At 56.1% G+C, this 25,423-nt stretch overlaps 1 protein-coding gene across 1 annotated transcript in view; it reads right to left on the bottom strand.

The window, feature by feature from the left end:
* The window catches only part of SCN5A (sodium voltage-gated channel alpha subunit 5), a 76,211-nt gene extending 51,241 nt beyond the window's left edge, over nt 1–24,970 (bottom strand). Inside the window, exons 1-9 of the mRNA XM_044252661.1 lie at nt 24,698–24,970; nt 22,364–22,482; nt 15,150–15,239; nt 13,755–13,883; nt 7,611–7,702; nt 3,964–4,194; nt 2,360–2,423; nt 847–988; nt 138–335 (exon numbers count right to left, since the gene is read on the bottom strand). Of these exons, the coding sequence (XP_044108596.1) occupies nt 138–335; nt 847–988; nt 2,360–2,423; nt 3,964–4,194; nt 7,611–7,702; nt 13,755–13,883; nt 15,150–15,239; nt 22,364–22,482; nt 24,698–24,970 (1,338 nt within the window). The remainder of the gene's footprint in view (nt 1–137; nt 336–846; nt 989–2,359; nt 2,424–3,963; nt 4,195–7,610; nt 7,703–13,754; nt 13,884–15,149; nt 15,240–22,363; nt 22,483–24,697) is intronic.
* Between the last annotated feature and the right edge of the window lie 453 nt (nt 24,971–25,423).

The following is a 25,423-nucleotide window of genomic DNA, read 5'->3' as shown; positions in this document are numbered from 1 at the left end:
TCAGCTTTACCCAGCAGGCACCAGCTTTACCCCACATGCACCAGGTTTATAAGCACCAGCTTTGCCCAGCAGGTTTATAGGCACCCACAGTTAGGAAAGGGCTTGGCTTAGAGGCTCTTTGGCTGGTGCTCACCCACCTCATGCTCTTTCTTGAGCATCTCCATGGCCTCCTGGAAGCGCTTTTCTTTCTCCTCGGTCTCAGCGATGGTGGCTTGGTTTTGCTCCTCATAGGCCATGGCAACCACAGCCAGGATCAGGTTCACCAGGTAGAAGGAGCCCAGGAAGATGACAAGCATGAAGAAGATCATGTAGATCTTCCCTGCAGACCTCAGGGTCTGGGGGAGTAAGACGATAGAGGTTATCTTCACTGGGACCCCTTCTAGGTCATGGTCATGGAATTTCAAGATGTTCAGTCTGCCTGTGCCAAGGGTTCAAATGGCCACAGCCTGGGGAGGGAGTAGAGCATATCCTATCTCTAGAGGTAAGTGTCCTAACCTACACACAGGGGATAGTGTCACACCCACAGAGGGAGGCAGAGTGTTCCAATCAACAGAGGAAATGTTGCATGCATAGAGGGGACTATGCCATCACATAGGGTGAAATGTTGCACTCCCAGAGCACAGTGTCCCACAGAGAAGGATGAATACTTGTTTACCAGCCAAGTTTCTTTGCTGTGTCCCATCCCTCAGACACAAGGTCCCTGTCTCTTTCTCCTTGAATCTCCCCCAGCTCTTGCCAGTGGAGAAGCTGCTGGGGCCACTTCTGGCTAATCACCTGTACATCCTGGTCCCTGATGTGGGTCCCCAGCCTGTTCCTGGTGTTTCTGCTGCCCGGGCACCCATGTACCTGTTGGTAGAGGCGCTCCCAGCAGTCCTGAGTCATTAGGCGGAAGAGTGCAAGGAACGCCCAGGCGAAGGAGTCAAAGCTGGTGTAACCATGGTCAGGGTTGTCCCCTGCCTTTAGGCACCGGTAACCCTCAGGACATGTCCTGCAGTCAGACACACAGACTCTGTTCCATGCTGTGAGAGCCCCACCCCCCTTGAAGATGCCCCCTGGGCCTGACTCTTATCCCTGGGCAGCCCAGCACATGCCCCAAGTCTTCGTGAGGCTGAGTTCCACGAACTTAGTCCCACACTGCTTGTCCTGCTGCCATGACTTTTCCTGCTGTGCCTCCCGCTTGGGACACCATTTCTGTCTTTTCTCTACCCATCTGTATTCATCTTGGCCTTAATCCATCTCCCTTCTGCCCACACGATACCCATCCCTGCTGCTTATGTGAATGACCTCTTCCCTCACGGAGGAAGAGCCAAGGGCCTGGCTCACGGTCTTTTCCTCTGGCTGTTTACCCCACGGGGAGATGGGCACAGAGCTGGCATGTGGTGCAGAGAGGACTTGGGGGAAGAGTACAGAGCTGAAGAGCATGGAGACCAGGGCAAATGCCAGGCCACGGGCTTGAAGGATGATGTGGGGGTGGATGGGCCGGGGCCTGGCCAAGTCTGGAGAATGTGCCCATTTGCACGACGGTGCACATAGGCGGAGTGAGGCGGACTGATGTTTCACAGAGCCAGATGGGACAGCCTCTCTCCCAAAGATGGACCACTGGGCTGGATTCACGAGTGTGAGAGACAGAAGGTTTGGGGAAGGGGACTTGGCAAGCGGGAGGAAACAGCCTCTGTGCCTTGCTCATGTCCTAAGACCTTCCAGACAATCTCTTCAGCTACAAGAAGGACTGAAGCTTCCTACTGAGATATGTGGGACTGCAGCCCCACAGAGCCCCTCCCTCCCCAGACTCACATGGGGTCTGGGGAGGGAGGGTCCCACCCTTCCCCAAACAGTGTCACGGTCACACTGATCCATACTCCATCTGTACAGGGGCCTGGGAGCTGCCCGTGATTACGGGGCATCTCTGGGCACCCCACTCAGGCTGCAGGTGTGAGCTCTGCTGGCCCTGAGGAGAATTTAGACTGCTGGGGAAAGCCACACTTACTCCTGACCCAGAGGACAGATGCATAGGGAAGGAGAGAAGACTGGAGTGGAAGGGAGAAGCCCTAGGGGGCTTCCATGAGGGAAAAAAGCCAGGACTGGGCTGGCAGGAGGCCCTGAGCTCTGTCCCCCTCCCTGCAGATCTGAGGCCTCATCTGTTACTGCCTCAGAGCTGCCTCCCCTGTGGTGGGGGTGGGGTGACAAGATGCCAGGGCCCCAGCAGGGAGCAGAGGCAGGGGAAGGCCTGGGGTCAAGGGCATAAACTGAAAGCACAGTCAGCTGAGAAAGCACCGAGGAGCGGGGGCCCTCGCCTGCCGCCCTCACCTCACCTCACCCTTGCTGGGTGAGGTGGCCCCGGGGGGCGGGTGCCACATACCCGGCATCAGAGCTGTTCCCACACAGTAACACGTCAGAGGTGCCATTCTTCAGCAAGTAATTTCCTGAAAGAGGAACAACCGATGGTGAAGGGCATGTGTGGCCCAGACTCCCGGGATTCCCGCGCTGTGCCCAGGCCTCTGGGGAGGCAGAAATGCCACTGGTGGTCTCTTCTCTGCCCCTGCCCTGACCCCTACCCTCTGCCTGGCCAGGCCTGATGCAATTCCAGCTGCTTCCCCGGCCTGCCTTCTGCTCCCCCTCAGACATTCAGCTGCCAGCATCCCCCCAGCTCTCAGAAGACTCAGGAAGTCCCCACAGGGAGCTTCTGTACCCTGCCCTGAGCCACTCAGGAGGACACCCAGGGCCAAGAGAGGCCCTGAACCAGGAGGCAGGGGTCTAGGCAGAGACCCATCTTGGTTACTGAGTCCTAGCATGGTCTTGGCAGGCTACTGCCCAGCTCTGTCTGGGTCCACTTCTTCGTGCAAGAGGTACAAACTATGGTCACCGTGGTGATACTGTGGTCTGCTTAGACAGGGCTGGGGCTGGACTCGGTGACAGATGGAACACTCAGTCCTGTCCCTTACCCTCTGGTCATCACCCACCACTACCTGCCTTAGTTTAAGGCAGCAGTTCTCAAACTGTGGTCCCTAGCCCAGCGGTGGCAGGAAATCAATGGGGACCTGCTGAGAAAAGTAACTTCCCGAATGCTGCCCCAGAGCTACCGACTAGGAACCCCGGTGGTGCTGCCCAGCAGTGCTTTCTAGAGCCCTCAGGTGACATGTGGTACATTCCAGGTACATGTGGAAGTTCTGGAACCACTGCTCTTTGGCCACAGCTGAACCATAAGCAAATGGAATCCCTGAGTTGTGGTCTGTTTCTTTTTCCAGCGTGGACTACTGTTGTAGGGAAGAAGCCCTAATTTCAGAATGTCCCTGGCCTGGAATCTGGCCTTACACCACTGTCTACCTTTGAATCCGACTGATGGCATTACTTGAGAGAGGTGTTGGCCATCAGCCTGGAAAGCAGAAAACCACATATCAGTGAAATGACAGGGGCAGCTCATGTGATTTTGTACAATCACTGAGCTTGCTCTGACTCTCTCTCGGGGTTCTGGGGGGCACGTGCATGGGATTAACATTCTGGCAGGGAACACAGGAGCTGAATGCACCATCCTATGCCCCACAGGTGGGACCTGCCCTCTGAAGCCTCACAGATTACCCCAGCGCCATGTCCCATACTCGCCAGCACTCCTTCCCAGGCAGGTAAGCTGGTCTTCTCCCCGTGCCTGATTCTCTAGCGTCCATCCCCGCCTCTAGCCACGGCAGCTGCCATCCCTTGTCTGCCTCTCCAGCTAACTCCATCCTCCCTTCTCCTCAAGTGTCCAGCCATCTAGCTTCAGAACTCTTGAGGGCAGGCCCAAAGTCTGCTCCTCTTCTGTCCTCTCTTAGAGCTCCAAAGGGTAGGGGCTGGAATCCCCGAGCAAACCTCTGGGTCTCCAGGGGCTCAGATAGGGCTTGAATGGCCACTGGGAGGAGGAGGTCTGACCTCTAGTGAGGCCTGTGTGGCCTTATAAAGCCCTGCCCAGGCCACAGAGTGAGCCTGCACCTGGGTCATTGAGGTAGAGGTCCAGTGACTCCCAGACTAGGCCATCAGCCTCCACAGAGCCATTGGTGTCATTGAGCGTCGTGAAGTTGCGGACACACTTGTGCCTCAGGTTGCCCATGAAGAGCTGCAGGCCGATGAGGGCGAAGACGCTGAGGCAGAAGACCGTGAGGACCATCACATCGGCCAGCTTCTTCACAGACTGGATCAGGGCCCCCACGATGGTCTTCAGACCTGGGGAAGGCAAGAATGAGCAGGGGGATAACCATAGGCCCCGTGCTCCCTGCTCCATAGGGTGGGGGCCGGGCCTGAGGGGGTGCTGGGAGAGGTGGGCAATCGTGAGGTGGGGGCAGGTGAAGGAGGCCTCTCTCAGGTTTTCCAGACCAAAGCCCCCATTTCCTCTGTCACTGAGATTGCGTCCTGATTCTCCCGGGGGCAGTCAGAAGGGCCCAGGCCTCTTTGCTCTCCACTAACCACATAGGAAATGGGAAATGCTGCTTTCCTGAGGAAGAAAACGCTCAAAGCCTGTCCCCATCTGGCTGGTCCCAAGGTAGACCTTTAAATGTAATTTGTGGGAAGGACACTGAGTTCCAGGCCCATTCTCAGGCAATGGAATCTCCCCTGATCCTTGAAACGGGGAGAGACAAGCCATTCCTGGTAGAGGAATGTGGTGTGTTCCTGGAGGACAGTGGGGGTAGAAATCAGGAGGTCTGGCAAGGGTATGGTAGGTAATGTTCTAAAGCGTCTGCTCTGGCTAGGGGCCTCCTTTTGGAAAAGCTTCAAGGGCAGGGAAGGGGTTGACCTGTTTTGCATTTTCCTCCCCTGCCCTGTCTGTCCGGGACCCATCCCCTTCCAACCCATTCCCAAAAGCCAAGGCCATGATGTGTTAGTTGCACGGCCCAGCTCCCTGCAGAAGCCAGCACCACACAGCGGAAGTGATAGAAAAGCACGTGTAGACGCCTTTGGTCTGACACTGAGCTATTGTCCTATGACAAGTCTGAGCAGAGCATTGGGAGGAAGAGGGCTTCTCTGCCAGCAGCACAGCCCTGCCTCCTGCCCCCACTCCCCACCCCACAACCAAGCGGCCAGATCTCAGATTAAGCTCCATCCATCCATCCATCCATCCATCCATCATCCAGCTGGTTAATGTGTTAGGAGCACCTGTGGTGGCCGTGCCCACAGCTGCTGTGCCCATGACCTCGAGACAGGGAGGCAGCAATGGGCAACCATGGGATTGGGGAGGAAGTCCTCCCACTGTGCCCCAGCACTGCTGCCTGCCCACAGCTCAGAGGCACTCAGTGTACTCGGTAGAAATTGTCCTGGCAGATGTTGGTAACTGCCCTGGGCAGGTGTGAACCCTGCAGGGGTCTGGGCCTGGGGAGGTGGTGGCGGTAGGATCCCCATTCTGTAGCCCGGCATACCCCATCTCTAGCAGATGTTTGAGGACCCCCTCAGTGAGCACACTCTGGTTCTGCTCACCGGGCCTGGAGACCTGGCCCGTACTATATGCAGCAGGGAGCACAGGGCAAGAGGTGGTGGGTGCCTCAACTAGCATCCAGTTCTAGGCCCCCGTGAAGCCCTTTCTGGCCTGTGGACATAGTGTCCACAGGGACAATCAGTTGGTGAGCACAGATCCAGTCCTTTAAACATTTCTCATACTGATGAGAGAGCTTACTTCTGGCAAGAATGAGTCCAATGAAGTAACAGGATTTTTTCAGGAAAGACCCAAGAAGGGAAGGCTCCTGGGCATCAACTGGGAAACACTCCTGCCACCGAAATTCTAACAGGCTGGGTGAAGAGCCCTTGGGAAGCAACCATTCTGATTTCCTTCCCATTTTGTGGGAGAGAAGACCGAGGTCTGGAGAAGGCCAAGGCTCTTTAAGCCTCCGGTCAAGGGACACCTCCTCTGGGGAGACTTCCATAATGCTGACCACAACATTTTTCTAATGACCACTTTCAGGGTCTGCTGTCTGCTTCCTCACTGGGTTGCTGGCAGCTCTGAAGAAGGCCTGGGTTGAGGCTGGCAGGCTTCCTCCTTTACTCCGAGAAATATTTTCCTTTGCTAGCCTTTCTTATAAAACAGACTGAAACCTCCCTTTTCTCAACTGCTGTGGTCGGTGTGCTTCTCTAATCTTGTGAGCAGATGATGTGAGGTTGTCCCTGGGACCTTAGAGGATAGACCTTGAGGCTTCTAAGCATGTCTGTGTGCATCCAGGCCAATGACAAAACCTGTCTCAAAGGAGGTGACTGTGTGCACTGGGGGCAGACTATCCCACTTGCTACTAACTCTTAGGGGAGGGGTCTGGAGCACTGGCAGGGAGCACATCCTATGGGGTTCAGAGGCTAGGAGGAACATTCTCAGGCTCGGTTTGAACACAGCATAAATGGATGGGGGTCCTCTTCCAAGATAATTAACCCCATCAGCGGAGAGACAACTCCTCCAGAGCAGGGCCCCTGCCTTTCTGGGGGCAACAACAGCTACACGGAGATGAAGGGCCCAGGACCCACGGCTTTCCACATCAGGAGTGGATGCAACCATCAGCTTCATTTAAATCTTCCCTCGGCTGACACCTCCCCAGATCGGTGGTATATACAACCTGTCTCCAGCTGCCTTCTTCAAAGAAGGGCCTTCTCCTGTTCTGAGTGTGGCTGCATTCAGAAGAGGCTCTGGAAGGAACCTCGGGGCACTGCTCTGTGGGCTGTGAAATCATCATAAGCCTTTTGAGAGTGTTCCTGGATGGCTGGGGTAGGCCGGCTTTCTAGAGAGGCCGCCTGAGCTTGGATTTCCCCGGTGCAGTTGCCAACATCTGCCAAGGAGAATTGCTTCCCGAGGCTACCATGCACGGTCCACTACGCCTCTACCGCGCCATGCAGCGAGGGCTGGTAGACGCCAAGGCCTGATGACGCCTGTCCGCAGAGTACACTGTTTTACAAAATGGGGCTGCGGCGGCAGCTGTGCCCTTGTCACCACAGGGGGCCCAATGCAGGGACTGGGCCCTCAGCCCCGTGGGCCTGTGGTTTCCCTCAAACTCAGTTCTTTGGTTTCCTTATTAGAGCGTGATGCTTCTGGCCAAAGCAATTCACATATAAGCTTTCAGCTCTTCAAGGCGCTGAGTTCAGTTTGGGAAGGACCTCACCATCTTGGGAAGAATTGGGGTTCAATTCAGGACATGCCGTGGGAGCTGTGTGCCCCCTGGCATCTGTGAGGGTGGGCTTTGATGGGGAGGGCAACCCGAAGCCCCTCGTGAGTCTTTGAGGGGACAGCCATGTCCGCCGCCGACAGCCCCCACAGCCGAGCTCTGGGAAACGTATTCTGGTGACAGGCACCTTTGGAGGCGCCTTCCCAAGGGCCGCCTTGGGCCCAGCTGGCTGGGAAGGCCTGAGCGTGTCCCTCTGGCCTTGGCGTTTAACCTGATTTTTCACCTGAAATGACTGATATAGTTTTCAGGGCCCGGAGGACTCGGAAGGTACGTAAAGCTGAGACATTGCCCAGGTCCACAAATTCAGTTGTGTATCTGTAACAAGGGAAAGTCACACACGAGACAGTGACAACACGCCAGTAGGAGACACACGATGGGGGAAGGGGGGAGGGGAGACAGAGAGAGAGTCACTTGTAGCTGAGATCTGAGAGGCAAATCTGGGCATCTTACCTGGGATAACTGAAATAGTTTTTAGAGCTCTCAGGACTCTGAAAGTTCGAAGAGCCGACAAATTGCCTAGTTTTATATTTTCTGATACATACCTGCAGAATTAAACCACAGTTATTGGGAATTACAAGGCAGCACCTCAGCCTGCCCTCCCCGACCCGCCCAGTCCCTTCTCCCCCTCCCACAGGGAGGGCTGCCGACAGCCCAGGGCTCCCTCCGGCTCTCTTCCTCCTCTCTACCTTCCTGACATCGGGCCCTCGGTGAGATGACCTAAGGATGTCCACACAGGAAGCCCCCACACGGGAGGCGGCTCTCTCAGCAAGGTGCTCCTGATGGCCGGGTGGCAGAAGAGCCAAGGGGCATTCTGGTCCCAGCTTTGCTCTGCATTTTCTGTTGTCTGTGATCAACTCGTGCCTGGCTGCCCCGGTATCTGGTTGAGAGCCTCACACAGGTGTAGTAAGGTCTCTGAAGGCTGAGTCCCCCAACTCAGTCTCATTCTAAGACCTCTGGAGACCTCCAAGGATGGTCCTTGTTCTTCACAGGAGGAGGGACCTCAGGAGTGAGCAGCCCTCTAGGTCTGCTTGGGTTCAAGCGACGCTTGGCAGAGCTGAGTGGTCGAGACATTCCAACCTACAACTGGGACAGTCACCCATCTGTAGTCTTCACAGGCGCGGGAGGAAGGAGTTGGTCCCTGGGGAGCAGGGAGCTGCCCAAGCAAGTGTGAGGGTGTGTGTGGATGGGCCACGTGACCAGGATGTCTAAGAGCTGGGTGGACAGTGTGTGACCAGGACCATCGGGACAGTGGCAAGTGACTTGTGATATTTAACCAAAGATTTCACATCCAGGGTACATGACATTTAAGCGAAGGCGTCTGATGTTTAACAAAGGACAGTGGACTCAGGATGTCTGGTTTTTAACCAAGTGTGTCGGACCTGGTGTCTGAGTGACATCAGACCCAGGACTGCAGACCGATGAAGCTGGACAAGTGCCAACGGTGGGCTGATCGTGCAGCTGCACTCACTGCTAGTCAGTCTGAACCTCCAGGACCTTCCATTCCACTTAGAGTTTCTGAATCTGCTTTCAAGCTGTGGGTATTTGCGGGGAAGGACTTGGTAGGCTATGTCAAGGGATTCAGTATCCTGGAGTCAACCGGGTCCTACCTTGTCCAGCTCTCTGACTGGGCTGACACCAGATTCCTCTGTGTCTCCTCATGGGGCCCTGTGGACCATGCCTGCTCTCTTCTTACTCACCACATACCTGCAGAGATGAGAAGTCAGCAGACACATTCTCAGAGCTTTTCTTCTGGCTACACAAGATCCTTTTTGTGGTGTGGCTTCCGTTCCTTCCCCTGGACTCAATTCAGCTTGTAAACTTCCGATGGGGAGTAGATGTCACCTCCCTTATTCTGGCCCATATACAACTATTAATTTGGTTCAAGCTCCCTCTCTGCTTTTGTTGGCTATTCCATCCTCTGTGATGACTCAGATTCTCAAACCTCTGTCCCACATTCTTCTTTCAGGCTTTACTTTCCATCTGGATATGGGGTTGCCACAAGACTTTCAGGTTTATCTCCGAACGTTGCTCATGTTGCCATGAGACACAAAGCCATGGGTTCAGCCTGCAGTGTCCCTGGGCCCCATTTCCTGCTGATGGACTAGTAAGTGTGGCCTGGGACAACAGTCTTTCTACTCAGGACACTGGTTCCAAGAGTGTCTCTTCTGGTCCCAGGGAGTGAGTAGAGCACTGTGCACATCAGAGGGAACCAACGGTCCTTGCTTTTCCCTTCTTGTCCCTTGCAGACCCTGTCTGTCCCCTCGCATCTCCAGGGAAGCCCTGCCTGTCTGAAGCTTGGACTCTGCCTGTCTCTGCCTGTCCCAGGGCAGAACTTGCCTTCCCACACCCTCAGGCTTGCCCTCCATTCATGGTCCGCCTCCTCAGCAGCTGGTACTGAGCACAGAGGAGCCAAGATCCCACGGTGTGTGCTCCTAGCAGGCTTGCAAGGCCAGCTGAGTCGCTGAGAACAGGAGCAGGGCTGGTGGTCACCCATGAAGTCAGGACACATGTGGGAGAGCAATGCTGAGGAGAAGGAAGTCTCAAAGGTAAGATACAGGGCTGGGTGAAGGGTTGGCGTGTCCGTGACCATGCCTGTGACATGGAGGCTCCTGCCCTTTCAGCTGATTCGGAGCCTTTGGCCTGGCTGCTTCCCACATGGGGGCCCTAGACACCCCAGTGAGGCCTCTCCTGGGGCTCCAGGATGTGTGCCCGGAGAGACCCTGTATTTGGCAAAGGGCCAGATTTGGGACTGGCTGGGTTGGGGGTAGAGAGAGCTCTGCCCCTGTGAGGCTGGCAAAACGTTCCTCCAGGCCATGTACTTCCACACACCAGCCCCAGGGCAGGGGAAGCCCTTCTGGAAGCCACAGGAATCTGGAGGAAGGGCAGATCCCCTCCTCCTCCACCCCCATCTTCCTGTGCGGCCCTCCTATTCAATGCAGCGGGAGCCTCCCAGGCTGCTGGGCATAGAGGTACAGCCCACCCTCTCCTCTCTGCCCTCCCTCCTTTCCCCTCCAGGTTCAGTTTCCATAACAACCCCAAGAGGTGGGAGGCTGTGCTAACGGGCAGGTAATGCCCAGCCAGGGAGGAGCCCTGGGAAGAACACTGGCTGGAGGGTTGCCTGGCAGGCCTCCTGGCAACCCAGACCCTCCTACAGTCTCTATGTTGAGTGGGAGGGGGGATCAGGTGGGAATGTTAGACCTGGCGTGCCTCTTGAGCAAGGGGACCTGTTTTAGTTTCAGCAGGGCTGCTGATTCATTGCACAAATTTGGGCAAGAGGCAGGCTCTCTGGGAGCCTCAGTTCCCCATCTGTAAAATGGGGGAGGGGGAATTTCATTGAATCAACCACTTCTGCCACCCAAGGCTCCCTCAATTATTCTAGAAGCCCCTGCCCCAACACCTTAAGGAGTCATTTGACCATAGGAGGATGCATTTCACTGCACTACCAGGGCACCACTGTTCTCCGAAGGCAGGGCTACCATGAATCAGAGCTGCCAGGCCAGTCCAGCCCACAGCAGATCCCTGACATTCCAGAGGGTCCCTGCGCCCCAGGGGAAGCAAGTGCCGTTTCCCGGAGATGCTCAGGAACTTGGAAATGGTCTGCTGGCCTCTAAGGCTCTGTTCTGCTTTGTCACCCCTGGTTCTGGTCCAGAGCAAAGGCAGGCAGGCAGGCCTTGGTGAGGAAAGCACACCTGCTCTGTGATTCCAAGCGGAAGAAGCAGTTCCCTGTGGACTCCCATGGGGACTGAGACAGAGACTCTCTCATGGGATAAGACAGCAGGACTCACTAAGGGCCTGAGGTCATTCAGAACATCTTTCAAAGACCCACGGTTAGGTAAGGCACCCAGGGTCTGGGAGCGTCCCTACGGTGGACACAGTCCTGCTAGGGCTCCAGGATGGGAAGTAGGAAAGACATAGGCAGATGCTGTGTCCTGTTCTGCCACAGCCTCCTTCCTGTGACAGCAGGCCCCCAGTGGCACAAAGAGCACTTCTCCCCTCCTGTAGGCACTCCGGAGCCTGGGCCTGGCATAACACTCCTGCCCCCTTCCAAAGTCAGTGCAATGTCCTTCCTCTGCGTGGAGAGGTTTCCTTCTCTCCTCAGGAGCAGGAGCTTCCCAACTCCATGTTCTCAGCTGATGATCCCACTTCTTACCATGGAGAAAATACGAGCGATCAGAAGAGAAATTCTCTTTCTTTCATCACCGACTCCCAGCCCACCTGAAATTCTGCCTTCCCTGCTCTGACGGCCAGAGTCCCACGTGGGCCCTAGATTCCTGGCCCTCAGGCCAGCTCAAGGGCTTTGCTCCTGCAACTCACCCTCCTCTGCCATCAGGCCTCCCCCTCCCTGCACCGCATCTCCTTTACAAAGACCCCTCCAGTGGTGCTCTGCCTGTCTTCCCCACCCCCGGCTCCTTGTTTCAGTCCTGTTTATAGCTAACCCCACAAAGTGCATGTCTATACTTGCCCCAGTCTCTTGAGCCCTGTCTAATTAGGTGTCTGTACCCCCAAGTCGGGTCAAGGCAATCAGCGGGGTTACGGTCATCTCAGTGGCATCAAAGTCATAGGCGGTGTCACGTCTTGGACTGCCATGGTCTATGCCTTGGATTTCTTCAGCCTCTTCAGGGCATCCTTCAAGGGTAGCCACACTCAACCAGTCCCCAGCCCAGGTTTTTCTCCACCTTCCATAGCGGCGCCCTCCGGACTCCTCGGCTCACCCCTTCTCCGACCTCAAGATGTTGGAGCATCCGAGGTACAGTCCCCAGGCGCCGTCCCTTCTCTGGCCACGCTCACTCTTGATGATTCATTCATCTGGTCTCCTGGCTGCCAGTCTCATCTGCGCCCTGATGGTTTCTAAATACATATCCCTACCTCGGACCTCTTTCCTGAAGTCCAGATTGGAATATCCAGTTGTCTATTCCACATCTCACCCTGGATGCTTCCAGGCATAATGCATTCCAATCTAGTTGCTCGAGTCCCTTCCTCCCTCGGCCAGCTCCTCCCGTCAGCCTCCATGTTAACAAATGGGAACTCTGTTCACCCAACTACTCAAGCCAAACCCACCTTGGGGTCTCCCGTCAGCCCTACCCTCAAAGTACATTCAGAATCTGACCATGTCCCTCAGCTTCTCTACTTAAACCCAAGTCCCTACCATCATCTCTCTCCTGGCTAGGAAAATAGCCCCCTAGCTGCTGTGCAAACTTATGATAAATAGCTCAGGTCTTGTCACTCCCTGCCTTTCAACCCCTGATGGCTCTCTTCATGGCCCTCAAGGCCATATGGCTGTCCCCCACCACCCTGCCTTCTCTCTGGCTACACTCTCCCTTGCTCACTCGGCTCTGCCCAGGCCTAAGTCTACAACGGCTTTGGGCAAGTGGCAGTGTCTCTCGGAGCCTCAGTTTTCCTGCCTGTAAGGCGGTGGTGGGTTGGTGTCAGCTCACAAGCAAAGTACCGAGAAGCAGACGTCCCGATGGATTTTCTAACCAGCAGACTCTCCCTCTCACCGGAAAGCACCCCATCAGCAGGGTCTGGCTGCCCGCTCTCCCTTCTCTTCCCCACAGCATGGCTGAGCTCATAGCCAGGGCTGCTCATGTCCTGGGTGAGGCGGACTTTGTCCGGCATGAACAGGTGCATTCAGTGAATCCGAGAATCCTACAAAGCAGGCGCTGAACTGAACCTCCAACACCACCGAGGCCAGCACTATCCTTCCATTAGTCAGGGAACAGGGGCCCTGCAAGGGCAAAGTACTGGGCCCACCAGCTCCACTCCCTGCCAGGGTGTGGTGCCCAGGCCCGCACACACATCAGGCTTCCAGAAAGGGTTTGATGGCTGAGCCCAGGCCACAGCTCCCACTCGGGAGGCCCACCCTGATCAGTCGTTGCCTCCAGAATGCAGCTTCTGTTGTGGACACATCCTGAGGGGAAATGCCTCAACCCAGTCTCAGCGAGGATCTCTTTCCAGACAAGGACGCTGCATGGCAGCAGGCCGGGGATATTACCATTCACTCTCTGGCAGGCTCCTTGTAGGTCCTTGGCATCTCTTTTGTCATCTGTAAAATGGGGACAAGGACTCTCCATCCAGGATACCTCACTGGATCATGCCAGTGACCAGGTGCCTTAGAATGTGCCAAATATGGAGTTCGTGAGTGGAGAGAGCAGAGGTGTTGGTGTGCCCAGAGTGGGCTCCTGGGGATGCCCGGTCACTTCTCCAGGCTCCTTGTCTTTCCTGCTGACTCATTCTTAATCACCTTGGAATCTAGGTCATTGATCACAGTGCTCCAGAGATCTGGGGCTGTAACACTGGTTTCCCACTGTGGAAGGGGCAGAGGATGTTATGCCAGAATCTTAATGGATTCTGAGCCCAGGGCTGCACTGAGCCACCGCTGAGCCAGCGGGCTTGACTGCCATGGCCCACCAGGAGGGACTGGGGGCCTCCATCCTGTCTTCCTCTTGCCATAGCAGTGAGGCAGCTGCTCCCCAGCCATATGCAGCCTGCAGTGAGGGAGTGAGAGGGCCTGGTGGCGCAGGGCCAGGGAGGACGCCCACGTCCCTGACTGCGGCCTGGCAAGACACAGTACAGCGCAGAGAGCAAGGTACTCACGCCATGACGATCACACTGAAGTCTAGCCAGTTCCACGGGTCCCGGAGGAAGGTGAAAGCATGCAGGCAGAAGCCCCGGGCCAGAATCTTGACAAGAGACTCAAAGGTGTAAATGGCAGTGAAGGTGTACCTGGGAAGAGAGACCCGCAGGGTTTTTCAGGGAGGCTGCAGCCCGCAGGCCAGGTTGGCCAGGTTCCTCATGTGCATGCCTGAGCCCTGGATAGCTCTGCTCTCAAGTAGCCCTCAGGCCAGACCCTTGGCCATGCCCCCTGGCCTAGCTGGAGGCTTGGTCCAAACGTGGGACTAATTATGGCATCTTTGCTGTAAGATGATGCCGTAACATGATGACTCAGCATTGCTGAGCGCCCACCATGTGCCCCTCTGACCTTTCCATGTTCCCTCTTGTCTTGGTGTAAGAAGACCCTCGACTTCTCTCCTCACTCCAGCCCTGGGGGCCATGTACATGGGCATATGGTGGTCACAGGGTCTACCCTGTAAGGATGCTCATGTCATTCCCTCATCCTTGCTGGTCGGTCCTCAGCAACTAGTGACAAGAGCATGGTGTATTCTCAACTACCTACAGGTGGGTGGGTACAGCTGTCTCCAGTGCACTCGGGAAGGGGGCTGAGGTTCTAATGCCTGAAGCTAGGTGGGGTGAAGAATCGTGGTGCCTAGATGCCGGGACCCTGAGCTGCTTCCTTCATCCCCGCAGTCCTGGGCGAACGCAGAGAGCCACAGGGCTAGCCACTTTGGTAAGAGAGGCTGTCCCTGACATTTCCGTCAGTTCCCCAAAAACAGGCACCAACCGCCCCAAGGGGCTATCGGGTCTGTTTGAAACTTAAGGGTACCGTACTCTCATTTGAGAAGGATGGACTAGAAGCTGTTTTCTGAAATTGAGCAAATGGTCCCAGGAGGCAGCAGAGGTAGTAGTGAAGTGGGGACACCCCTGGACCATGCCCTGCTGGACAAGATATGCCTCCAATTTCCAGCTTCCTGTCCCTCAAAGGGGGACAGTGGCTGTCCTCATCCTATGGCGCTGCCCAGAGGGTCAGAGGAGATATGGTTTACTGTTCCACGGCAGCGCCCGGCAGACACTAAGTGCTCGGTAAGTCAGGATTTTATTTCAGAGCCTTCCTCAGCCAGCTCAGTGCTCTTTAGGGTAGGTCAGGAAGAAATCTCCCACTTGGCCAACCTGGAGAGCTTCCTCCCTTGAGGACATCGCTCAAGGTAAGGAGCCAGCGGGACCAAGAGTGGCCAGAGAGGGAAGGGGCCAAGCCAAGGACCCTTCAGGTGGGTGAGTCCTGCCGGTGACTTCTGAGGTGACTTTCGGGGCCACGGTATGGGACAGAAAGGGAGGGAGGGAGAGGCCAGCCACAGAGGCCCTGAAGATACTCACTCGACGTACTTGGTCCAGGGTGGAGGGTCGTGCTGGGCCATGAACACGCAGTTGGTCAGGATGGTACACATGATAAGCATACTGAACAGCGTGGCGCTGAGGTCAAGGAAAGCTGCGTGCAGTGGGCCAGCGGGCCACTGGCGCCTGAGGGTCCTGCCCTTGCGATTGTCACTGCCATGCCACCACCTCCAGGTCAACCAGGTGGGGGCTCCAGGGCCCAGGCCCTGCCCACCTCTCCCTTCCTCGGCACTTGCAGCAGGAGCCCTGCCCTGCTCTGCAGTCCCTTCAGGGACCAGACAGCTGACATGGCACCATTTGCAGAGTTCCACGTAGGGTCTGTCCTGGAGGGCAGGGAGGAAGACCCCCAGAGTAGAGAAGTTTTGACCCACAGCCTCTGGGAGGGAGATGGGATTTGGAAACTGCTCCTCAGGGGCCACTTGCTTGCAGGGAGAGGAAAGCCCTGGCAGTGGGGCTCCCAGTTCTTTCCCCTACTTCCCCCGGAAGCTCCTTACCTTTGGTCTAGGACCTCTCTGAAGGGTTCTGCTGTCCCAACAACCCTGAGGATGCAGGCGATGGCTCCTCATACTGCTTCCTGCCCTTTGCACGTGCCCCACCTAGTGCTCTCCTCCCCATCCTTCAAGAAACTCCTCAGTAGGTGCACCGCCTCTGAGCAGGGGCACCTGCCCTTGCCCTCTAAGTGGTAATGCCCATCTGTTCCCCATCAGAAGGGGAGCGCTTCAGATGTTGGGTCTTGGGCATCCTTCTGGGCCCCTGACCTTGAACTGAACTACCCCAGGCCTCGGTTCATCCCTAACTTTCTGGCTACCTTCTCTGCTGCAAATGAAGCCCTGACTGACCTCCTGGCCTCTCTCACCACCACAAGACCTACAAGGGAGCAAGGGGGCAGACCCTGGAGCCATGGAGGGACTAGGGCAGGGGACCCCCAAGGGGCCTGAGTCAGAACGGGGAACACTCGGCTGCTCTCTCAAATTCCCTCCCCAGCCCAAGAAGAGAAGCTGGGCTTCCTGCCCCTTGAGGCTGCCCCCAGGCTCATGGCGACATGGTCCCCGGCCCCAGACCTGTGCAAAGTGGCTGCCCACCTGAGATTCCCTCTGGCTGCCAGGGAGCTGAAGTAATTGAGCCCTAGGGGCCTGCCTCTTTCCTCCCTAGCAGAGCTCCTCCGATTTCCAAGGCCTGGCCCCGCCTCAGGTCTGAGTGCAGTCAGCCAAGCCAGGGTGCAGACTTCTGGGAGAGTGTGGGGCTGCCCCAGCTGGGGAGGGAGGAGAAGTGAATGAGGCCTCTCAAAGAATGCAGGCATGAGACCTCCACACTTCTAGTCCCCCTTCTAGGGAACTGAGGGGATTAAGAAATAGCCTGCCAAGCCCCACCCCCAGTTTATAATGAATTCTCCAATTTCTCACCTGAGATGAAAGAGGATCAGGCTTTGGGAACCTCCCTCAGTTAAAGCAGATGGCTCCAGGAAGACTTGATTCCCCACTGGTGGGAGGACACCTCTCCAGGCATGGGGTGTGGCTGGGGGTGGGAGGTGGAGGGAGCAGGGCGGTGGGGGGGGTGTCCCTCCCGCTGGAGAGCTGCCCATCCCTCTGCCTGTGGGCAGGTCTCCCTGGCTAACCCTACTCCCTTCTCCCTCACACGTGGCACATGTTCCCCACACCCAGACTCTGTGCCAAGGCTGTCCTTATTGGGCAGACAGTTAACTTGCCCCTCAACCAGCTTTATTCACCAATCTCCCACCTGATCCACTACTAGGGATCCCAGGTGATTCCTGAAATATGAAAGTAATGACCCTAAGAGTAAATATTTATTGAGCCCTTCCTAGGTGCCAGGCTCTGCTCTCTGTAACCATTAACTAATTCAATTCTCCCAACAACCCTATGTGGGGTCAGTGGAGGGGAGGGACTTTGTCTCCATTTTGGACCTGAGGAGACTGAGGCACAAGGTAGGCTGGAGATTCCTACAGCCGGTAGAATAAGAGCCCTCTCTCCTCACCCCGCAGACAACCGCATTCGAATCCTGGACAAGCACAAGTGTTAATTTATATGACAAAAGGGATTTGTGGATGTGATTAAATGATGGGTCTTGAGCTGGGATATCACCTTGAATTGTCTGGGCGGGCCCGGTGTCAGCACAGGCTCCTTCTAAGCAAAGAAGGTAGGCAGGAGGGTTGGCAGCGGAGCCTTGTCTGTGGGAAGAATCCCACCAGCGGTTGCTGACTTCACACACGGGGCTATCATAAGCCAAGGAGTCCACAGAGCCTCTAGAAACTGGAAAAGACTAGGCCCAGAGTCTCCCTGGTGCCTCCAGGGAGGAAAGCAGCCCCGCCTACACGCCCTCAGTGAGACCCTCCTGGACTCCTGACCTCCACAAGTGTATGATGCTACATTTTGTGGTTTTAAACCACTATATTTGTGGTGATTTGTTGAAGGGGCCACAGACTGTCAGTACAAAGCCGGTCAATGGCCTGGCCCTGCTCCAAGCCCCCCCACTGCCCAGCGCAGTCCCCCCTACTCTGAGCCCTGTCTCTGCATGAGAACACCAAGGGGTCATCCTGCTGCCTCCAGAGAAGGTCTGGGGCAAGTCACACTGCCTCATGGGTATTGCTACCTCATACTTGGTCTCTGTCACCCACAGGGCAGTAAAACCAATGAGTGAAAGGCTTTGTAAAGTGTGTGCAGACTGCCACCCTGCCGGGGTGGGGGTTAGGGGATGAAACTGTCATTTTTAAGAACATACCTAAAGAGCATGTGTGCTCGGCCCTGGGTGGGAGACAGGGAGGGAACAGCTCCAAGATGGGACATTATGAGAAACCGGGCCTGCCTAGGGCTGGACAGGAGGCTTCCTGGAGGAGGTGTTTAGACAGGCACCCAAGGCTGGACAGGGTTCCTTTAGCAATCCATCAGCCTGCTGGTCACGGTGAAGCAAGCTGGGCTGCCTGGGGAGACCCCTCTCAACAGCTCTCACTAGAGCGAAGAAAAGGCCCCTGGGCAGAAAACAGCAGTGGACAGGCTGCCTTGGACCAAAAGACTCGGCTGGAGCTCAGGTGAGTTGAACTCTGGCATCAAGACTTAGGGAAGAGCCAGAGAAGACGGCTCGCTCTTTGGAATGCTGCCAGCCATGGTCTGCGTCCCATGGTGGGGAATGACAGGAGTTGCCTGCCTAGGTTCTGGCTGTTTGACCAAAGGCAACGGCTTAGGGGGAGGTGCAGCAAACCCTAGACTGTGAGCTGCTTGACCACTGGAAACCCTGCCTGGCTCTCCCGAACCTGAGGACCACCTTTCCATTATTCTCCATCACTATGTGTATGTGTTCTCTTCCTGCCTACAGGTGCCTCCAGTCCACGTGACTCTGCTCAGAGCATCCCTGGGTCCCCCATGGAGCCCGGCAGGCAGCCAATACCGGAGAGATGAGTCAAGTGCACTCCAGCCCTGGGCACACCTGTTTGCACTGCCTGGCAGTTTCAGGCCAATGACTGAGCTGGCCCCATGTGTGGGCAGAGGCAAAGGCCAGCTCTCTAGGTCTGAGCTCTGCTGAACATCTTCAATCCTGTCATGTCATTGTCCCCAAACACCCACTCCCAGCCTCATGATTAAAATGCCAGCAAGGATTGCCTGCATGGGTGGTGGGGAATGCCTTAAACTTGGCCTGCCTAGACTGCCTGTCTTTGGATCCTGAGGAGTCAACAACAACAACAACAACAACAACGAAACCTCGAGAACAGAAGGGATACTGTGGGGGGCATTTTCATCTATCTGTGCCATTCAGTGAACATGCACACACACGCACACAAACACACACAAACATGTGGTTTGATTGCCCATTTGAATCTGCTAGAGAAACGTGGGAGGATTTTGTGAACAGACCCTGTGCACCCAGGAAGGCAGAAAGCTTCTCGGCGTGAACGTGATGCCTCTCTGAATGTGACTGCAGCAGAATTGGGAATTCAGTTGGTTTCTTTTATTTAATCCTGGCAGGAACACATTTTGCAGGATTATAACAAAAATACATTGGAAAAAAAAATAATTCTACATACCCATATTTACTTTTTAGGCCACTTCCCAGGGATGCTGAACAAGCGTGGCGCTCAGAGCAAAGCTGAGCGGAATTACGGGGCACTTGCTAGCAGATCGCTGGGAATGCCTGCCTCATTCCTAGTGAGTGGGTTTTCTTTCTTGAGAGCAGGGGCCACCCTTCTGCCCCTTGCTTTGTTCATCTCTGCCCCTGACCCTTTCCAAAGGGCCGAGCCCCAAAGGGCACCCATGGGTGGCTCAGAAGTATCTGGGTGGATATAAAAACATAAGCCAAGCATGGAACAGAGTTTCAGTTTGGCAGAAATGCTAGATCTCTGCTGCAGGACAATACGCACACAAACCTACTCCACATAAACACCACTGCACCCTACACTTAAACGTGGTCACAACAGTGAATTTTATGTTCTGTGGGTTTTTTTTTTTCTCACTATAATAGAAAAGAATGTAAGCAGAGTGAAAGTTCACTACTCAGAACACGAAATCTGTATGCAGATTCACAGTGACTGCTAAGGGGCATGAGGCTCCTTTTTGGGGTGATGACATGCTCTGGAATTGGATAGTGGGGATGGTTGTACCACCGTAGGAATATACTAAAATCCACTCAGCTGGACGTCTCAAAACAATACGTTGTATGGTATGTGGATTACATTTCAACTAAGAAAAAAAGAAATACATGAAGAGTTTGTGGATTCCTAGGCTTCACACTGGAGCTTCTGGTCTGGAAAGGGCCAAGAATCCGTATTTTGAATAAACTACCAGGTGAGCCGGAGATGACCCTCAGAGACCCACACCTGGAAACACCTGTCCAGGGAGCTGTGTGCGAGGATCGCTGGGCCCTCGAGAAAATGCAGGTCCTGGGGTGGGGCCTGAGACTCGGCAATTCTTATGAGATCCTCATGCTGCTGTTGCTACTTGTCTGTGTGCCACACTCTGAATGGCAAGGCTCAAGGGCACAGAGGGGCGGCTCCCAAACCTCACATATCTAGACCCTTCCTCTCCCCACTGCCCCCGAGCCCACTAAGGGGCGCTATTGAGGGCCATCAGAGTGCTTCCAATCCCTGGCAGCTGGAGGATCCAGGCAGCCCCTGGGAGCCCACTTCAGGGCCTCAACCATGGCAAGCCACCTCCCTGGGGGCAGCTGCCCTGGGGAACACAGGCCAGCTCTGAGGCCTCAGGGTCGGTCGTGCCCAGAGTGGGGGTGGGGGTGGTGGCGGGGATGGGGAAGCAGGGGGGACACCAGCAGCATCGCACAGCCTCAGTCACTGCTCAACGGACCCTCTGGCCAGGCTGTGGGCGCCAGTGCTTCCCAACCACCTCCCTGGCCTCATCTGGCCTCCCCCACCCGGGGCCCAGCCCAGGGCCCTGCAGGAATCCTGGGGCTGCCGCAGTATCCCTGGAGGCGCCCCAGCTGCCAAACAGTGTTGGGTTGGTTAGATACCTGAAGGAGAAACCCCAGGTGGGAGCAAGAGCATGCTTTCAGGGAGGCCACGCCCTCGGAGTGAGGCGGAGACCAGCTCTGAGCTGGAACGGAGGCCGGCCTTGCCTCCTCCCTCTGCGCTGTCCTCAACAGCCGGCGCCTACCCGCTGGCAGAAATGACAACTATTCCTGTAGCTGTCTTATCAGTCTTAGGGGACGGTACAATTCCCAAGGGGGCAAAGACAGGGTCTTGTTCAGCTCCACGCACCCAGGGTGCCCTGCAAAGTGCTGGGTGTCTCCAAGGAGTTTAGAAACAGTTGCAGAATGGCCCAAAATTAAATCCCGAACTACCCTTGCCTCACAAAGGAAGACACAGCTAGGAAGGGCAGGCTGCTCCCTGAACGGAACCGCTCCCCTCAGTGTCTGTCCACTCTAGAGACCTCTCCGAGGCTGCCACGGCTGTGGCTGTACGTGGAACTTTGCCTGGACACACACATCTAGCAAGCCCTGGGGGAAAGGCAGGAGTGCGCCGGAGGCGGGGAGAGAGGGTCTGCATGCAGAGAACAGATTTGGCACTGAGCTCCTCCAATTAACCCCTGGGGTGAGGACTGGGCACTGGGGCACAGGTGAGTGGAGCCTGGAACGGGCATCCCTCACCCCTGCCTGGCCAGGAAAAGCCCCTGAGCTGTCAGCATCTGTCTCCGGTGACTTAGCTCCTCACGGGGCAGCTGTTTTCCTGAAGCCTCCGGCCCTGCTCAGAGGTTAATGGGTCTTTGCCTCAGCCTCGGAAAAAGTCCATCCAGAGTGGGGAATGGAGGGGGGGGCCTTGGGGAGCTCTATCAGGCCAGCCTGCCGCGCCCACGGCTAATCACTCTGCAGAGCCCAGCAGCACTGATTCGATTAATGGCCCAGCCAGCTGCCAGCCAAAGGAAGGCTGCCCAAGCTGGCACCATGAGACACAGATACCTCTGACTGCATCGGGACACCGGCCTCCCCACCCTCCCCACCGCTGCCTCCCCATCTGTGGGGCCCCCTTTCTGAAGTCCACAGAACAGCCGTGATTGGGTGCTGGCGTCCTGTCCCACATCCCACGCGGCCTGAATGAGGCCCCCTTCGGGCCCAAAGGCCAGTCTGTCCCTTGTCACACTGCAGCACTCCCAGGGCGTTCCGCCGCAGCTGGCAGCTTTTTTAGGATGTGGTTTACATAATTTAATGCTAACCAGAGTTCTTTGAGAGAACTCTGAAACTGCAAACATTTCGTCAACACCTAATCAAAAAGCAAGTGTTGCCTCCCTAGAAGGGTGCCCACGTGTGAAAAAAGCAGAGGTCTCTTTACTGGAAAGTGGTTTCTCCTCGGCCCAGCCCTGATGCCCTGTTTGAGGTCCCTGCGCGGGGATGGGGAGGCAGTGGCAGGGGACTTGGGAGCCAAAGCAGAGCCAGGGGACATTGGCAGAACTCTTGTCTTTTGGGATCCTCAATAACCTGGCTGCCAGGGTGCTTCTCTACTGAAGCTGGGTTTCCCAAACTTTCACGTGCCCAAGAATCCCCTGGGATGTTGCTGAAATGCAGACGCTTATCTGGCAGGTCCGGGGTGGGGTCCAAGGGCTCTACATTTCCAACACGCCTCTAGGTTATGACTGTGATGCTTGGGTCTTCAGAGACCCGCACCATTCTCAGCCCCAAACCCCCTGCCCACTCCGTGTAGGGCCCAGAGGAGACACCCAGCAGGGACTCACTGCAAAGGATATGAATGAACCAGAATCTTCACGGCAGCTCTCCGAACAGGGTGGAAGGGACTGAGGACATACAAGGCATTGGTGGCACTGAACCGGAAGATGGTCTTGCCTTTATTCAGCACGATGAAGGTCTGTGGACAGAGAGCAGCTTTAAGTTGGGGTGGTGGCTCCTAGGCCCCTGTGCAAGGAGGATTCTGGGGGGCAGTGGTTGACTCAGAGCCCTAGAACCCTGCCTAGGGGTGGAGTGGGAGGAAGAGAGGGACAGAGAAAGGCGGAGGGCATGAAGAGGGCAGGTCAGTGGCCCCTTACGGTGTTGCCTGTGGCTGTAGTGCCTGTGGCTGTAGTGGGATAAGGTCAAGTTTAGGGGAATGTCAGGTTGGGTGGGACTTAGTTCAGTTTCAAAATGACAGTCCTAAGAAGGGGCCTCTCGTGATTCTAGCTGAGCTGTTTCCACAGCAGAGGCCAGGACCTGCCTGATGCCTGCTCCTCCCCCTTCTCCTTTCTGACCCCCTCCCCCTGCTCACTAGTGGTGATGCAATAATGAGGGAGCTGGGTCAGTGGAGAAGACTAACTGGTGAGAAGTAGGGATGGGAAAACAAGAGACCTCTGCCCAGAAGAGAGAAGCTTTCCCTGAGGCCCTGTCTCGGGGTCCAGGACAAGTGTCAGCCCTACCTCACCCCAGAGGAGATGACCAAGTATCTCCCCTGGGAGGATCTTGAACCAAGTATCTCCCCTGGGAGGATCTTGAGCAGCCCAAACTGGACCCTCTCCCCAAGCTTCCAGAAGATGCTGTCCACACAGTATAGCGGGACATGGGGGTGGACGGTATGCGCGGGAGGCTGAGCCCCAGGCAACCCCAGCTTCCCAGGCTAAGGCTGGAACAGTGGCGGGAACACAGCTCTGGGGTTGGGCTTCTCCAAAGGTTGAGCTGGTGAGACAAAGTTCTATTTAATCTGAGCTAGGAAGATAAGCTGACTAGGCATATCAGGACCAAAAGTTCTGCTGGGCTGCCTGTGCCACCCCTTGGGACTTGGGGCAGTGTCACCAGGGGTGAGCAAGGAGAGAGAACTTTAGAGGCCAAAGTCATACCTGGGCCATGGTTCAAGTATTCTTGATCACAGGGATAGAAAACAGTGTCCCTGACCCAGGCCAGCCTTGACTCCATCCTCAACTGGGTCCTCCTGCCATGCCTTCTGCCTGTCCTAGCCAACTCAAACGAGGCTGCCACTTGGATTTGCCACTGAAAGCAGGACTGGCCACTGGCTTTGGCCTTCACCTCGATCCTAATTGTTACTTCCAGCTGTGACCAACCATGACCTAGACCCACCTTCCCTGACGGATCCCAGCTTCCAGACTAACTCTGACCCCACCCCGACTTGAATCACTTGAACCAGGTTCAAGGTCTCTTCTCCCACCTCTGCATATAGACTGGGTGGGCTTTCCCTTTACCCACACACCCACAGGACTCACACTTGCCCTGGGAGCACTGACCCTGTCTGCCCTCTGGCTTTTTCCCAATAATGAGAGCAACCACCTTCTTCCTCTGTACCTGGCCTTCTGGGGAAAGGCTGCTACCAAATGCAAACCCGCCTTCCTCCAGCAGCGAGGCCTGGAAGAGTGGTCAACCAGCTGGGGACCAGGCCTCTGTGGGAGCTTCGTGTGCCTGTGGTTTGAGCGGTGAGGCCAGGGCAGGGCACCCAGATGGGGGAATCCAACTCCTGGGTAGAAATCCCTGCTGGGAGGGAGCCCGAGTCACCCTGCCTCGTGGACAAAAGCAACTTGGTCTCCCTACACTCAGAAGGACAACAGCAGAACAAGTTCTCTTCCCACCCTTCTGAGATTTCCCGTTGGCCTTCACTGCCCCATTGCCAGCCTGCAAGGCCCAGGAGCTGCGGCTGTGGCCCCCGGCCTGAGCTACCCAGGCACAACCAGGCCCAGTGAACCCCCTGGGCTACATCTGTCCCTAGTAGTAGCTGGGACCACATGCTGTGCTCTGGGGTCCAGCTCCAAATCATACACCCTGCAGGATGGCTGGAGTCTGACCAAGGGGAAAGTCTAACTACAGATGACCCCCACAGCTGGCACTCCCCAAGGAGGCAAGATTTCAACTGTGGCTGCCTGCTCCTTCTCTTCTAACACCAAACATTATCAGGCTGCATGATTCTGGCTTTTATTCAGGAGTAAAATGAAAATGATTGGAATATAGATCCCCAGTGACTCACTCCCCCAAAGCCCAGGGAGCCCGCCCCAAACCTAGCCCCATATGGAGGTGAGGCCCTCTCCCTGTCTACTGCACTGAGAGGGGAGCTGCAGGAAGTCGTGGGCAGGGAGGTGGGTGGCAGTCACCTTTTGGGTGCTATAGAAGGGGTCCAGGTCCTCCAGGGGCTCCCCGATGAGCTCTCGGGGCGGGTTGCCATAGAGATCTGGCAGCTTTTTGGAGGCCTGCAGGTCCAGCTGGGGCCGGGGAGGCTCCTCCTCGGGCAGCCCTTCTCGGCTCTCCTGTGAGGCGGCCGAGCCTCGGGCTTGCTTCTCCGCCATGCGTTTCTCGATGGCCGCCAGGGACTCCCGGGTAAACCTGCGGAAGCTGCTGGTGCCCCGAGGTAACAGGAAGTCTGCCATCTTCTCATCCTGCTTCTGGGGCCCAGGCAGTCCTCGCGTGGCCTGTGGGGAAGCCAGAGAACATGGGCTGTGCAGGTGGAGGGAAGGACGCGAAGTTCGCAGAGAGGGTCCCGGCCACAGTCCCCAACATCTCCAGAGGCACACCTTGCTGGTGCTGGCCTGGGCAAACCCATGTCCTCCAGGCTGCGGGCTCTGTGTGGGGACGCACAGGAGGGTCCCTTTCCCGTCCTAGCGAGCACATTTGATGGCAATTAGGCAAGAGTGGCTGTGTCACTGAAGTCCTTTGTTCTGCCCCACTCAACACAAAAGGGAACACTTGCACTTGTGGGTTCCTTAACTGAGCCGACTGAAACACTTCCTACAAAGGTGATGACTCTCTCTGGACAAGAAGGGACACTTTCTGGGGCAGCGCTGGGACCTGTCATCTTTTTGTCCCAGGGCCTTGGCAAGGCT

The sequence above is a fragment of the Neovison vison genome, chromosome 6 (genome assembly GCF_020171115.1).
Source record: "Neovison vison isolate M4711 chromosome 6, ASM_NN_V1, whole genome shotgun sequence".
Taxonomy (NCBI): domain Eukaryota; kingdom Metazoa; phylum Chordata; class Mammalia; order Carnivora; family Mustelidae; genus Neogale; species Neogale vison.
Note: the sequence above shows the minus strand (reverse complement) of the source record. Positions and strands in the feature narration are given on the sequence as shown.